The following is a 16074-nucleotide window of genomic DNA, read 5'->3' on the forward strand; positions in this document are numbered from 1 at the left end:
TGCACGCCCCACTAGCCGCCGCCGCCGCTCTCCCCTCTTCACTCCTCTCCTCTCTGCTGCATGCACAACAAATTTTTACAAGCGATCGCAACAAATTGGGTGTTAAATTTAAATGATTTCTATAGAAAAATGCGTGCAGAGAGAGAAAGAGAGGGAGAGAGCGAGAGCTGCTGTAAATTCATAAGCATATTGCTTTTGGTATTTTCCACATTGTTGTTCGAATTGAGTCATGCAGCAAATATTTATATTACAAAATATGATTTCGGGGAATTACAATTGATATGCCTAAGAGCACAGCACTCACTGCGCTTTTTCTCACAGTGCATGCGCCAGCATGTCCAGTCCGTGAAGCTTTTAATGGCAACAACTGTCTCTGTCTGTGAAGTGAATTGAAAGCTTTGCGATAAGCGCATGTAATTAGACACTCACTTGCTGAGAAGACTTTGAATATCTGACATAAAGAGTTTCGTATTAATGCAAACTATTTATAGAAATGATTACAAGTAATAGTTGCAATCCCAAGAGTGAAAATGAAATACGCAAATTCTGTTCAAATTGGCAAACACTATAATAATTGTATTCCCAATGCATCATTTCTATTAAATTTAACACTATAATAAATGAATTCCCAAAGCATTATTTCTGTGACACAATTTCTGTTAAATTGTATTTTAGCTGAATTAAGCAATTAGTTGCAAATTTGTTGCCAAGGCTGGCAACCTTGTCTAACAATAAAATATGTTTCAACTCAATATATTAATATTTATTGTGACTTTTAGAGTCTAAGCTGAGCGCGTGCGAAAGAGCACGCAATACTCAACGAAGGCTGCACATAAAGTTACAGCTAGCCAAGCAGCATTATTAAGCGTACTTACACACACACAGACACACACATACTTGTGTGTGTCGCTGTCGCCGTTATGAGCAGCACATGCTAATCAGATTGTACAAATACAAATCACACACAAAAAGCTACAGACGACAAACAGACATGTCGTGTCTTGTGCTGCGCGTTACATTTGCATTGGCAAAATGCTTGACGCTCTACGTCTAAATAAATCACTTTAATTGTCGCCTTTAAAAGATAACGGGCCGCTGCAGTGCGTGCACTTCTTGTACTCATTCTTCTTCTTTACACACACACATGCACTTAGAACAGTGGCTGCATACCTATGAATTTCATGCAAATGACTCACTTTGGCAAAATATAACAAAAGCACCAGCAAGTAATTAATACAGGCGCACATTGTCCCCCAAGAATGAAAATACCGAATAAAATGATTCACTAAGCGCAAAGCAAGTCCCTAAGCCAGCCAGCCAGCCAGCCTCTCACTCTCTTTCTGTGCCGCTCTCTCGCTCATTTGGGCACACGCAAGCGCAGCGTAAAGGAAAGCGCGAGAGCCTGTTGAACTGCCCACGCATACGTTATACGTAAAAGCGATCAGGCGCGCGCGCTCTCAGAGCGAGCTTTTTCGCAGTCGCTGCGCAGCAACTGCTACTGCTGCTGCTGCTGCTGCGTCTTTGTTTGGCGCTCGACTTGAGTTGATACACAGACAGCAGAGAACACGCAACGCGTTCACATCGTTGTAGCTCTCTCTCTATCAAGTGCGCCGCGTGCTCCACATTCAAAGCGAAGCAAAGAAAACGCACGCGACAATAAGTAAATGAATTACATATATTCGTTCAATTGAAACAAATAACAAAGTGAAGTTCAGTTCAATAAATTAAAATACGCACACACAATGAGAATTCATAAAATTATTTAAATGCCGCAAATTAATAAAGTATGCATTTAATTGCATTTAGCAAAACGAAAAAAAAAAAGAATTTATAAAATGTGCCAAATTACTCATAGATACAAATGTATATAAATAGTATATATGTATGTGTGTAGCTGTGTGTGTGTGTTTATATTTAAACAAATAAAGCACTTGAAGCGACAGACACAGCAAACAAATTTTCGCTTTTAATTTTTTTGCGTGAGTGGCAGACAAATAAAAATATAAATAAATACAAGAAAAAAAACCAATTGCAAATTCTCTGAGGCGCGCAGCTGTTGGAAACAAGTCGAGGCGTGTGCCAATAAAAAAAAAACACACAAAATTTGGCTAGCACAAAAATAAAACGAAAACTAAAAATAAATATTACTTAAAGAGTAATATATATATATATGTTGAAAAGTTATTAAACACAATGTGGCGCCTCTTAATACTCTGCCTGTGCCTGCTGAGCTATGTGGCAGGCAATCAGCACTTGCAACGCGTCGATGCACAAAATCTGGATGACGACGACTATTACAACGATAACGAGCCCAACGACTCTATTAACAGCGACATCCACTTTAATCACGACAACTGGCTAAGGATAACAACGCATAGTGCAACCTCCTCGCCGCCGCCAAGCGAGTGGCAGCATTTGAAGCGTCTGGTGCGACATCCCTACGTAGGACGCCAAAGTCCGCATGCCCCACACGACAATCGCTTGGATGGCGACGCAGCAAGCGCAAACTCAAACGCAAACGCAAACGCTGCCGCCGCCTTTGATGAGGTGAGTCTGATTATTTTCCTTTTTTTTTCATCTTCCACTGGGTGGGCTGCCGGCTCAGCTTAACTCAACGCGGCGACGGGCCGGCAAACACTTCGTGGAACTCATAAAATCGTTCTTATCTCTGCTGCTGCTGCTCACACAAACACACACACACACACCTACATATGCTCTCTGTTGGCGACTGAGGCTAAATATTTGCCGGCGAGCTGCGTAGCCAGCGTGGGTGGCTACAAAACTTTTAACTACAAGCGTTAAATTGATCTATGAAATATTTTAAATCACACAAAAATACAAAAATAAATACTTAATAAATTTCAAATTGAATTAAAATTTAGCCACAATGCTTTGAAGCAATTCCCAGAGCAGAAAAAAATATACTAAGCTACTCCCTCTATAGTTAGAGCAACCTACGCTTAATCAGGTTTCCTTACGTTCTGCATTAGAAGTGAATGCCTCACCTTGAACCTTAAAATGCGCGCATGAATGAACGACAAAACGAAAGGTGTTCGCGTCTCTGTGTGAATGACTAACCCTGAAGAGGCTGCGCGCGCGCTGATCTTAAGCTGCGATTTCTCGTGGCCCACCCAGCTGCAGTTACTCAATCGTCGACTCTATGGCAATGACAATGGTAATGGCAATTACTATGAAGCAGCAGCCAATTTGCTTAACAAGCCAATTTTGCTACAATAAATTGCACACACAGACAGGATCGAGAAGCAAAAGCAGAAGATGCTGTGATCAGTTTCACTTTCTGGGGCCTGTAATTGGGCCAAACGAACCGACAAAGCTAAAGCGAGAGCGAGAGACAGAGAGCGAGAGAACTGCAAATGGAGCTGAACCTGAACCTGCTTGGACTTGGACTTGTCTTGCTTGCTCGACAGCTGGCCAGCGGTCATGTGGACTGATAAGCGGTTACAATCTGTAGATTGCGTGCTTGGGGGAGCTGCGGGGATTCACTTTCCGTTAGCTACTCCACAATTTAATTGACTTAATTGACTTGGGCGCTTAAAACGAGCTCTGGCCATGTTGTAACACTTGTCGCCCTTATGCATGCAAATTAACTACAATTGTCTTGTGGCTGCAGCAGCTGCTGACTGCGAAATCAATTCAATGCACAAGCTGAGTCATCCCGACTAAAATATGAATCATAATAACTAACTGAACATTTTGTTTAAAATATGTATCATATGCTTATGCTCTGCTTAGCTGACATCAATCATTTCTTAATATAGCAGAACTAATTTACACAGTTTTGAACGCACGCGGATTTAGACTGAAAAGAAAAAAATTTTACTCAAGTGTCACATAAAATGGAAATTTACTGTGTAGCTCAAGCCAAGAGGCGATTAAGTAGCCATCCCATCATTGGCGCACACATTAATCATCTTGATGTGTATTAGTGTGTGTGTGTCAGCTTACTGTGTCCTACACTGTGTCCTGCCAACAAAGTTCAAGTTGAGCTCACGTCCGTTTATATCAAGGCAAGCGACTTTAATAAGCCGTGGTATGTAGCCAAGTGCATTCGAGCATCATAAAATGCCACCCCGCCTGCTCCTCTAAGCCCTTAGTTACCTGCTGCCTGTTGACCTTTAGCAAGGAATTTAATAACTTGTCTTTATTGCAATAAACTCTGCTGTTCGTTCAGCTCCTGCGCTCTTTGTCTGTTTTGCATACCAAAACAAAATTGCATTTTTTTATTTGCTTCACTTTTGTTGTTCAAGTTGCATTAGTCATTAATTTGTTGCAATTTCAGGCGGGGTTATCTCTCTCTCTCTCAATTAATTTCAATGCCACGCGTCTTATCAGTTCGCTCACAAACTGTGCAAAACAATTCCCTTACTAATAAACCTGCTTTGATTTAGTCGCAGCTATAGCAATAAATAATTATAAATTTGTATGCTTGTGCAATAAAATATAACAAAATATTAAATGTTTATAAATAAATTAAGCGTTGACTTGTTATTTAGCAAATGAATCTGAATCGGAATTGTGGGAATTCCAAGCTCAAGTTATACAAATTTTAATAATAAATCAGACGCTCTCTCTTTCTCTCTATGGCTGTCTCGCTCTTTAACTTTGGCAAGCCACTTTAAAGATCATTTATGTCTAACCATTACAGCTAATCACTTCCTACTTAGAATATTGCGCGATTTATGTGCCTAACTTTAAGCCTAACAAATTGCAACGATTCTGGCCAACACACACACACACACGCACACTAATGAGAACCGTCTGCCTATTGCCACATCAAATTGCAACTAAAAAAAAACTTTCTTTGCCACAAGTTGTGGCGCACATTAAAGTCTTCGAATGTTGATTTTGATTTATTGGCATTATTTATTTATCATGGCTATGCATATGTTTATAACAATCAAATCGGCTTATGACATAATACGCTACACGATTGTATATATGTGGATTATATGTATATTGGTGGGTCTTTAATTTTAGTGCACGCTTGATTTATAGCGCAAGCCAAAATACGGAAGCTGATAATTTATATGGCACACATCTATAAATTTGTCGTATTTGTTTATTAATAAATGCAGAGAGCAACTTTAATTAAGCAGCAAAAGTTGCAACTGTCAGCAGCCACAATAAATTTTAATTTCTTGCTCAACTTTTTGTTTTTGGGACTGTGCATAATTACTTGGCCTGCACTGTAAGTTGAACACAGTTTGATTGATGGTCGAGTTGTTGGCCATTAAAACTGGTCGCGTTTAATTTAAATAAAGAATTTTTAAATACACTAACGCAACGTTTGATTCAAAGAAGCAACTTAGCAAATCAAATCAAATTAGAAACAAACTGCACTTTGGACCAACTGTTACCAACTTGTTGGCTATGGCAAAGGACTCGCTACACTTTGATTGGCCTACACAAGAACAAATTGAAGCGAATTGCAAAAAGTCAATCTGTGCGTTTTGGTGCGGCCAATCTCTTATGCAATCTCTCAATCTGCAGCTCAATCGACGTCGTCTCGGTTTGCAGTTGCAACAGTTAGTTGCAGTTGCGTGTTGTGTTGCGCTTGTGTGTGCGGGCGTTGCAATTAGAAGAGGCACGTCATGCTTCTTATGCGATTTATTTGTACAATCAGTCAATACGATCGCAAACGTTAAGTATACGCATGTGCGTGTGTGTGTGTGGCTTTTATACATTTCCGGCATATAGCTTGCATATGTATTAGTGCGTTTGCTGTTTAAAGTCAATTGCGCTCTTTGACGTTGCTGCATTTGCCGTTTTGGCTTAATTGGCAGCCCAAGCCTGAAGGCGCTTGAGAACTAAATCAGTCATCAATGCTGTTCCATCAGCTGTCATTGACATTGAGTCTATGTATGCGTGTGTCTGTGCATCTGTGTGCGTGTGTATTGCCTTTTATGGCCCACAGGCGGCGCTTTTGTGGCCACGCTCGCTTTCTTCGTTGACTGCTTTCGTTTTTTCGCATTCACAGCCAAAAGCAAACAAATAAAATTGTCATAACATACGAAACGACGAGCGCAACTGACAGACAGACGAACGGACAGACAACGGGACATTGGCATGCATTTGGCCATTCGCTCGTTAAAAACTAAAAAGCCTTAACACGCGCGCTTGCAGATTTACAAAGGAGAGAAAAAAAATTCCCCAAATTGTTTTCCATACGCCCCGTTGTAAGTAGTTTCAATTAAGTTATAAAAAGCAATGCAAATGCTATAAAAAAACAAAAGCACATTTTATGCAAATTGTTGCCTTTTCTTTAATTACCTAAGTTTATGAGCAAGTTGGCCAACAACTTGGCCAGTCAAGAGTTTTGCCTAATTGGCACTTTTATGTGAAAAAAAATGTAAAATGAAACAAGCCTAAAAATAAAAAGCATTTCACATTACGCATTCGCCATGTGGCACACATGAGTGAGAGAGAGAGAGAGAGAGAGAGCGCTCAACACCCCGCTGTGTATGTTTACCATTTGTAGATGAAAATATTGAGGCAGAAAATGCTTTTCCAAAACGCTGAGCCGCCGCCTTTTGCTATATGGCCCAGCTTTTAGCCAAATTGCAACATTCTGCAGTTGGGCCACAATGAAGTCAAAACAATAACAAGCACAAGGCAAATGCAAATAAGGCAACGGCAACGGCAAAACAGCAAAAATAAAAATACAGCTAACAACAGCAAGTTTAGCTGTCAGAAATTATTGCCTAGACACGTCGAGCGGCTTAATGCTCTATTATTGCTAAGGTGAAATTCCTTTTGATAGAAGGCTAATAGCTCATCTGTTATGCAAGCAGCAAACAGTTATATGTTAACGATACTATCGATATTTCGCTACATTGAGCTGACACAACTAAAACTGCGCTTTTCAGATTTCTTTTGTTTGCAAAAGTTTCTTTTTAAAGGCTAATTAGCTATCTGTTAAGTTATATGTAATCGATACTATCGATAATTGTATCCATTGACGCTAGCGTAAATGAAAGTGTCCTTTTTAATTTCTTAAATCTTTTTAAAGGCAAATAGTTAATAGTTTGTTAGTTAAACACAATGTTTTGCTTTTTAAGATATAGTTATCAATACTATCGCTATTTTTATTCATTGACTAGCATTAACAACTGCAATTGCGAACCTGTTGGACCACACACCACTGTCAGTGTATCCTTGAACAAGCTTTTAATTAACTAGCTATTCTATTCCGTTTGCTTTTTAACTGATTTTCAAATGATCTCTACACACTCTCATGCGTGTGTGTGTGTGTGTTGGCAGCAACATAAATTTTGCGTAGCCAAATACACAAATGCAATACACGCAATACAGTCAGACAGATAGTCAGACAGACAGACAGACAGACATATTTATTCGCATTCTGTTTGGCTTGTTTGTTATGCTCTCTTTCGCATAAACAAATATTGGGCTGCCACTGTGGCTGTCGCTACGTTTGTCCCATTGTCCGTTTGTCTGCTTGTATTTTGTTTTGTTTATTTGCACAGTTGGTGGCGAATTTACCGCGTTACTGACTCGCTGTATTTTTTGATGAGCAGCCAGCCATAGGTAAAAGCTAAGCAGAGAGAGAGATGGAGATGAAGACGAAGTCAGCAGCTACTGTTTGCAACGCATTTTATGGGCGTGTGTAGGGGCTACGCCCACAGCGCTGTGACCACAGGCGATGCCAACAGCAACAACTGCTGCTGGTTTGAAGGATCATAAAAATAAAAACAGTTCGAGGCGTGCGCTCGCGCTATTTGCATTTGGCTCATAACTCTTTTGATTGCAAATAAACCTATATACATGGACGGCTTTCATTCTGACTCTGACTCTGTCGCTGACGCTGACTGGTATTGTTATTGGTGTTACCTCGACCCAACTGAGTTCTGAGTTCTGTAGGCTCATAAAACGCCGCAGCGTCGCACCCACGCCCACGCCCCAGTGTCGTACCCAGATCCTTTAAAAGCTATGCTGGCTATGCTGTCCGCATGCCTGTCCGCCGCTCACTCCCTTCATCATCCATATGCATATTTGAGCACTGCGAGCTGCGAGAACAAGGCATATGCAAATGAAGTTTGTTTTTATTGTTTGCTGCCCCAAACAACAACAACAACAACAACAAGAACAAAAACTACAACAACCACTGTATTTTCGAATACTGTCAACCGTCAGACACTTAATGGGTTTTTTCATCTGAGCCTGAGACCCAGCGCTGGAGTTCTCGCAATGGCTCTGTCATGGCTGAGCATGCGTAATGAAGCTTAAGTAGAACTGGTTATAAAAACTGCCGAAGCGCATGAAAAACGCATGAAAAGGTGCATGCATATATATTTGTAGCTGGAATTATACCCGGAGGATAGTTACGGGCAGTAGCTTAACAAATCGCTTAAAGTTGCCACTAAATTTGTGCTGTACGTGCAGCTAAACAGATTAGTTAGCATTAGCTGCTACACAATGTGCAATTTGTGATGACAAAAGAACAGAAGCAACAAAAATTTAACATTGAGATATAAAATGAATTAAAGGCTACGCAAACGTAGTTGTATTCACACAGTTCAATTAAGTTTAAAATTATTATTTATGCATGTGTCTGTTGCAAATGTAATTTCAATATTTCCCTCGAGCTCAAATTTATGCATACGTTTCAGGCGCGCCCTGCGGTAGGCAACAGTAAATTTTACACATATGCAAATGTATGTGTGTGTGTGTGTGAGTGTGATCTGATAGAGACAAACCATTTAATAAAATAAATGAATGAATAAATGAATGATTGCATGTGATTTATGGCGTAGTTTTAAATAACTCGTGAATAAGAAGAAGAAGAATAAGCGGCAATCAGTGTGTGGGTTGCCACACCTACAAAAAATATATATATAAATGCATTTGCGAAATGAGGGCGAAATGCTATCACTTACAGCTCAAAGAGCAGCGCAGCGCAGCAGCTCAAAGGCAACATGAGCAAAAGCGCATACAAAAAATGCGAAGTAAAACTTTTTGCCACACACTCACACACACAGCACACGCCACCGCCACAGATAGTCGCATTTCGGTATTGATTTTCAACAAAAAGTATCTGCCACTTGCTGCTGCTGCAGCGTCGACTGGACCCGCATGTCATGAAAACTAACGACATGCATATAACTGACACATAATGCCAGACGCAGCGGTACGGAAGAGTCGTAGCCGCAGTTGAAGGCGTTGGGGCGTTGGGGCGTGCCAAGGTGCGAGCCCGTTGGGGTAATAAATGAAGTGTGCCATGTAAGAAAAATGGCGCTCGACGCCAGGACCAGCGCCAGCAAGGACATGTATCGCATAACCCAACGTTAACGTTAAGTGAAAATGCCCAAAAGAAAACTGTTGAGACTCTGAGACGCTCTCTCTGTGTGTGTGGAAAGCAGTAATGCGGTAAAACAGAATGCACAAGCTCGTGCTGCGCATACGAAAGCAGCTCACGGCTTCGCACTTGTACCTGCTGCTGTTGTCCTTGGAGCGTAGTTGGCGTAAAAAGTTTTCATATTAATAATATGCTTTCAATTCTGATTCAATTCATATTTATATATATACTTTTTTTCTATATTGCTGCGCATGCAATCTGTTGAGTAACCAAATATGCTTGCATATGTAACACTTTTTTATATATTTTTTTTATTATTTTTGTTGAAGAAATATGCAGCAGCAGAAATTGTTAATATTACATGATGTGTTGCAAGCAAAAATATTGAAATAGTGCAATAATAATAAAAGCCACAGTGAGCAATGGCAGCAAACAAATAAACGCATACACTGCCCATGGCGAAAAAAATTAAACAAAGCTGCTATGAGCATTAAATTTACATATATAATTCATAAAATTGTTGCAACATTTTAAAATGTAGCCAAGCCCAACTGCAATTCATAGTCTATGTACTCGTTTGCCAATCCATTGCATTAGGTCATCGTTATACACATACGATGTATCAAATTTCCGTGGTCTGGCCAATGGAAATTGCATAAAAACGTGTGTGTGGCGCCTCAGCAGCAAAAGTCACAACATCAGTTTAATTAACATGCACATTTTTTTGCTTTAATATTTTACAGAACGAAAAGGGCTATCAATCAGATCAGGCAATTGGTGTGCTGACCAGACAGAAGGAGCAGGAAGTGGGCACGCCGGAGAAGGTGCAGAGTAGTCTGCGCCAGTACCAGGAACTAACCAGAAATCAATTGAGTAAGTAAAGCTAAACAGTGTGCACACTCTGGGCGCCTTTAAATGAACATAAATTGGCAGCGAGCAAAAGTTTCAGGCGTGATTCTAATTCAGTTGCTTGCGTGGTAATTGCACTGCAAATAGCAAAAGGCGCCCGCACTTGATCATCACGTTCTGGCCATAAAAATTGCTGCTAAACAAATGCAAACATTGTTGTGCGAACTGCGAACTGCGTACTGCAGACAATCTCAGAATGGAACGTCTTGTTCCTTAGAGTTGCTCTGTCTGTTATTTATGGCTTGGCGTCTGCTCTAATGCCTTTGACTCTGGCACGTGACCCGCAAGCAGCAACTGAAACTGTAGCTGAAGCTGATGAAGGGCAAAATCCACTGACGACAAATGTCAAAAGCAGCCAACAACATCATCAAGCAGATAAAAGCGTGTGTACCACACTTTCTAAATAGCCAGCGGCAGCCGAAAAAATTTCAAGCAACAATTTTCTCTACTTCTTAAGCGACTTCTCTACTGCACTTTCGTTGCAATTAAAACAAGTTAACTTGTTAACGTTGTTGTCGTTACACGCATATTTCCATTTCATTGGCTTCGAGCCACTCGTTGGCCGAGACTCTAGACTCTGCAGTGTGTACAAAGTTCGTTAAGCTGCGTCTTGTGCTGATCTTGCCAATTACTTCATTATAAGCCAAAGCTGCAGCAACAATCACAACTAACCACAAGCAACGACTACAGCTAAGCATTGACAATGAAATGTGAGCTCATCGCGTGTTAAAATTGTTTTTTTGTTTGTTTGTTGCCACTGTCATTCGGCTGGAAAATTGCCACTTAAAGCGCGTGAAAATCGTTTTTTAATCTTGCTGCTTGTTGTTGTTGTTAACCGTTAAGCGCGTGTGGACAGCAGCAACATGAATGAAAGTGTGTCACTAAGCCTGGGAAATTGTCAACTGATATACGCGGCTGCTGCTGTTCACTTTAAATGCGTAATGATGCAACAATTTTCTTATCAGCGTTGTCATTGGCAGTCAATAAGACTCAGTCTTGTTGTTTATTTATGCATGTGCCGTTATCTTGTTTAACTTTAAATAAATGCTTGCCACATTGCAATTGTATGTTGCATGCAATTGTCTTAGACATGCAAAATGGAATGTCACTAAATCTTGGACTTGGAATGTTGGAATAGCGTTGCCATTCAATTGAATAAATTCAATAATAAATACAATATAAATAAATAAAAGCAAGCAATGTAAGCCAAGAGTGGAAATAGTAGAATTTAGTGTCGCTATTCGATGGAATTAATAAATAAAAGTAATCGATAGTATCGATAGAATCGCTTTGAACTCAGCACTTCAAATTTGACTTGCACTATAGAATGCAACTGAGTCTTAGACTGCCTAATGGAATAATGGAAGTGCCATTCAATAATACAATAATATTAAAAACAAGCGATGGAATACTACTGGGTCTTAAACTAGCTAATGAAATATTGGAATACTAACGAATAGTTGCCAATTAAATAAATAAAATTCAATAATACAATAAATTCAATATATAATAAGTAAAACCAAACGATGGAATGTGTCTTTGAATGAGTCTTAGACTAGTCTTAGATTAGAGTCACCATAGAATAGAATAAATGCAATGTCAATAAATAAATAAAAGTAATCGATAGTATCGCTGCTCTCCACTTAGCACTTTGCTTAATAACATTAAAGTTTACACAGCTGAGCAGTTCTCAGCAAACTTAATTACTTTTGCCTCTGGCATTAATTTTAATGTCATTTCACGTAACGCATAATCCAATCAATTAATCAACGTGTGGCACAACCTGCGCGCATTTTTTGTCGCTCGTGCGCATTTTTTAACACCAGCCAGCTCGCCTGAAATTACATTGCTGAATTCTTTTATTTTTGTCTTTATATTTTGCCATTTTATTGATCAGCAGCCATTTGCACCTTTATTGGCAGTGCCTTGTTTATATTTACAGCTGCCGCCGCTGCAATCATAAAAAAAAAAAAAAACAAGGCGAGCATAAAAAATACGCAACATTTTTTGCGTGCGCATTGTTATCAGCAGCAACTGTTGCAGTCTGTTGTCGTTTTTGTTATTGTCGATGCAACCAATAAAGCCATAAATTTACAAAAGACAAACAAAGCAACAGATGCGACCACCCACCCACAAGAGAATCTGCAGTATTCGCTGGTATTGTCGCCTGCTGGCGGCAACTGCTTACAATCGTGTCTGTAATTTTCATAAATGCCGCACGATTGAATCATCAGCTCTGGCAGACGATACGTCGACAGCTGAAGCTGAAGCTGAGGGCTGCACATAAATTATGCAGTCGTCTTACGTTAGGTTGCCTGCTGGGCTTAAACCCGCTTTTGGCCCTGACCGTGATACCAACGACGCCTACAAGACAATAAAGTCATTAGACTACGCTTCCTATAAATTGTAGCTGCAACTGTTTTCATGGCCTCAAGCAGGAAGTATTGAAGAATGAGCAACTCAATAGCCTCAATTAAAAGGCCATAAACTTCCTAACATGTTCTGCTGTTGAAACGGTTTACGATTTAACGATCGAACAGAGCACAGTGCTGCTCTCAGCGCTTCTCAGATCAAAGCTAAAATGATTAAATAAATCAATAGCTGAGTTGCTGTCGTTCTACAGTGAACACTGCCAAATATAAAACAGCGCTCTCAATGGTTTTTCTTTTTGCAGAAGACAAGGCTACTCTACATGTGCGACGCATGCTAATCGAGGGACTCTGCAAGCTGCCCCAACCCCGCATTATCTACATGAACAACGAAACCTCCAAGCTGTATTCACCACGAGTGACGCGACTGCATCGCTGCGACAAATACACAGGCTGCTGTCCGGATCCGACAGACGAGTGCTCCGTGAAGAGCAAAGAAACCGTAGAGCTTGTCTTCTGGGTGCTCGAGGCGGGCAGTCAACGCGCCCATGCGCAGACCGTGCAAATGACAAATCACACCGAATGCGGCTGCGTCAAGTCGTCGAGTCTACGCAGCAAGCGCAGCTCTGGCGCCTGCCGCTGTCCCATGCATTTCATCAACTTTAGTGAGGCAACTCAGCTGCATTGCCGCTGCGATTGTCATTTAAACAATGCAACGTGTCAGCGTCTAAAGAATGGCGAGGAAGGCTTTGCGCTCTCCGAGCGACGGTGCGTTTAATAAACTATAAAATTTACAAATTAAACAATTTTGATTTTTCTCTACAGCTGCATTAGCCAGTCAAAGTGCGAGCAGCCGATTTGCAATTATGGCAGCTACAGTCAACACAGCGGACGCTGCCCACGACCCTCGCAACAGCAGCAACAGCAACGTCAAAGAGAATATGGCTAAGCTTTTAGTTTGTTGTTGCAACATTTCTTGCTGCCATGCAAAAACATACAACATAGCAATCCAGTTCTGTGCATACATTAAATTTTCATTTAAAATTTAACATAAAATACACAAACATAAAATAGAACATGTGATGAAAGTTTGGAATTCGCAGCAGCCTTAAAATGTGTACTTAAAATTGAGCAAAATTCAACAACTGTCTAATTTAATTATCAAGCGCGTCGTTATAAACAAAAGCTTTGCACAGATTTCGCACGCCTTGGTTATATATAACAAATTGAATTGCATTAAAAACTTTTGTAAAAAGCACAACTTTTATACTAAAAGTCAAAATTATACGAATTTTGTTTGTGAGCTACTTTCATACTTAAATTTAAAAATGCCTGCAGTTAATGATTTTACTATTAAGCCACTACTATTTAGCTCTTAAGTTATTTAAGTGAATTGTTTAAACGAAATGAACTGCTATTGTAAACAATAATTTAAATACTGTCGCTTAGCTCAGCACAAAAGAAAAACGTAAATTGAGTGAAGAGCAAAAAGTATTAAAACAAAACAACTAACATTCAATTTTAAATTTAAGCTTAAGCCTAAGCAAATACAACTATAAAAATTAATTAAAAATTAACTTTAAATATTGGATAATTAAAGTATAAAGCTAGTCAGCGAATTATTGTGTATAAAGTTTACTCACTGCGTTTGTCCAGCCAAAAAAGCATAAAGATGAGTATGATGAGCATGGAATAGATAAAAAGACGCACATCGAGCAGATAAAACTCGTAAAGTGGCAGCTCCCGAGCGGTTCCCGAGAGTTGCAATGCGCCTTTATAACGTAGTATATATTCCAGCCAATAGACAGTTAGCTGACTGGCATTTAATGGACGATCCTTGTAGATCCTAGCAGCAGTTTGTATATGTTGTTTGAAGCTGCGCTCGCTGAGCACACGTTGCATGCCACATAGCAGTTGATCCGTAGTCAGTTGGCGTTTGTCGAACATCAAAGCCCAGCCCTTGGCTTGTGCTTTGCCCAAATTTGCGCGCTGCTCTCCATTGAAGGGCAAACCCAGCACAGGCGTGTGGCCAAAGTAAAGCGCTTCAGTAAGACTGCCCTTGCCGCCATGCGTGATGAACAGACGCGCGTGTGGCAGCGACAGCAGCTGCGCTTGTGGCCACCACTTGGCTAGCTTAATGTGTGTATAAGCTGCGCTTATAGCGCTGCCATTGTTGCCATCATAGGTCCAGTAGATATCGTAGTTTGGAAACTGCGCAAAGACATGCACAAAGATCTGCTGCAGCGCTGCGCCGCTGGCACTGCGCCAGCTATAGCGCGTGCCCAGACTAAAGAGTATAAATGGACGCTTTGGATGCGCTGACAACTCCAAGGCTGGCAGCTGTTCCAGCAGTATGCCGCCTATATCCAACATGCTGGGCAGCAACGGCGCTATGGGTCCCTCGCTTAGGCTATGATGATTGTTCAGGGCCAAGGCAACGCGTTGACGTATATGCTCAAAGCTTGGATAGCGTGAGCTGCCAAAGTGTGCGCTGTGTGAATAAAAAACAAACATTAGTTATACATTTTTAGCTAAATATCTGTTGAGCACTTACCTGTAGATGCGCTGCATAACACGTCGGGCCAGCAGTTCCATTGATTTCTCCCACAGACCAAACAGCCAGGCTTCCAGGCCACGCCGCTGACGACTATCGTAGGGCTGTGGCACATACCAGCGCTCCTCGGGATTGCCCATTAGACTGTGCACAAAGCCTGTGGGCTGCTGTGTGCTTATAATGGCAACAGGGCATTTAAAATGAGCAGCAACTCCCAGCAGATGATCATTGAAATGATAGCCAAGCAACAACAGCTCATAACGCTGCGCAGGCTGCGCTTGCATAAACTCCAACCAGCCTGGCTGCAGCAGCAGCTGCCCAGACTGCTCCAAGGCGTCCAACGTCGACTGCATGCGCAAAATAAAGTTAGCACCAAACTGCTGCTGCGACTGTAACTGCAGCTCCCAAGGCACCAATATATGTGTTATATTCTCACGCTGCCATTCCGCTGGAAGTTCTCGACTCGTAACCAACGTCAATTGGTGTCCACGCTGCAGCAGCACACGTGCCACTGCCAAGTGCACCAAAAGCTGCGAACGATGCACATTCACAAATACGCCCAGTATATGAGCTGATTGCGAGACTGGCAGCAAGCAACAGCACAGAGCCCATAACGCTGCTTGAGTTGACCACATCCAATTCATAACTGCGTTAAAAAATCGTTACACTGGCTCAGTTGTCCATTAACTGGCAATCAATCAAGCTGATAACGACGCCGCCACGTACAAAGTGTAGATTGGGCAAGCTTAAATATTTATTTACATTTCGTTAGCAAAAAGTTCAGAATTGCAGCTACAAATTAGAGTTTCATGATTTATTTTGAGTTGGACGAAGCGACGAAGCAGCGACGCTTTAGTATATAAATTATATATCAATTATATAAAAATATTCCCAAGTAATTATTTTAA

The 16074-nt window shown here is 40.9% G+C and overlaps 2 protein-coding genes across 2 annotated transcripts in view; one reads left to right on the forward strand and one right to left on the reverse strand.

The window, feature by feature from the left end:
* The window catches only part of LOC108603578 (UDP-glucuronosyltransferase 1-1), a 55358-nt gene extending 39548 nt beyond the window's left edge, over window positions 1–15810 (reverse strand). The window contains exons 1-2 of the mRNA XM_017992546.1: window positions 15167–15810; window positions 14256–15103 (exon numbers count right to left, since the gene is read on the reverse strand). Coding sequence (XP_017848035.1) covers window positions 14256–15103; window positions 15167–15810 — 1492 coding nt within the window. The remainder of the gene's footprint in view (window positions 1–14255; window positions 15104–15166) is intronic.
* On the forward strand, window positions 1976–14101 carry LOC108608244. Its single transcript, XM_017999531.2, has 4 exons — window positions 1976–2547; window positions 10078–10207; window positions 12918–13380; window positions 13438–14101. The coding sequence occupies exons 1-4, from the start codon at window positions 2194–2196 to the stop codon at window positions 13559–13561; spliced, it is 1071 nt and encodes a 356-aa protein (XP_017855020.1). The 5' UTR covers window positions 1976–2193; the 3' UTR covers window positions 13562–14101.
* Window positions 15811–16074: the final 264 nt, after the last annotated feature.

Source organism: Drosophila busckii, chromosome 2L, assembly GCF_011750605.1.
Source record: "Drosophila busckii strain San Diego stock center, stock number 13000-0081.31 chromosome 2L, ASM1175060v1, whole genome shotgun sequence".
NCBI classification, from domain to species: domain Eukaryota; kingdom Metazoa; phylum Arthropoda; class Insecta; order Diptera; family Drosophilidae; genus Drosophila; species Drosophila busckii.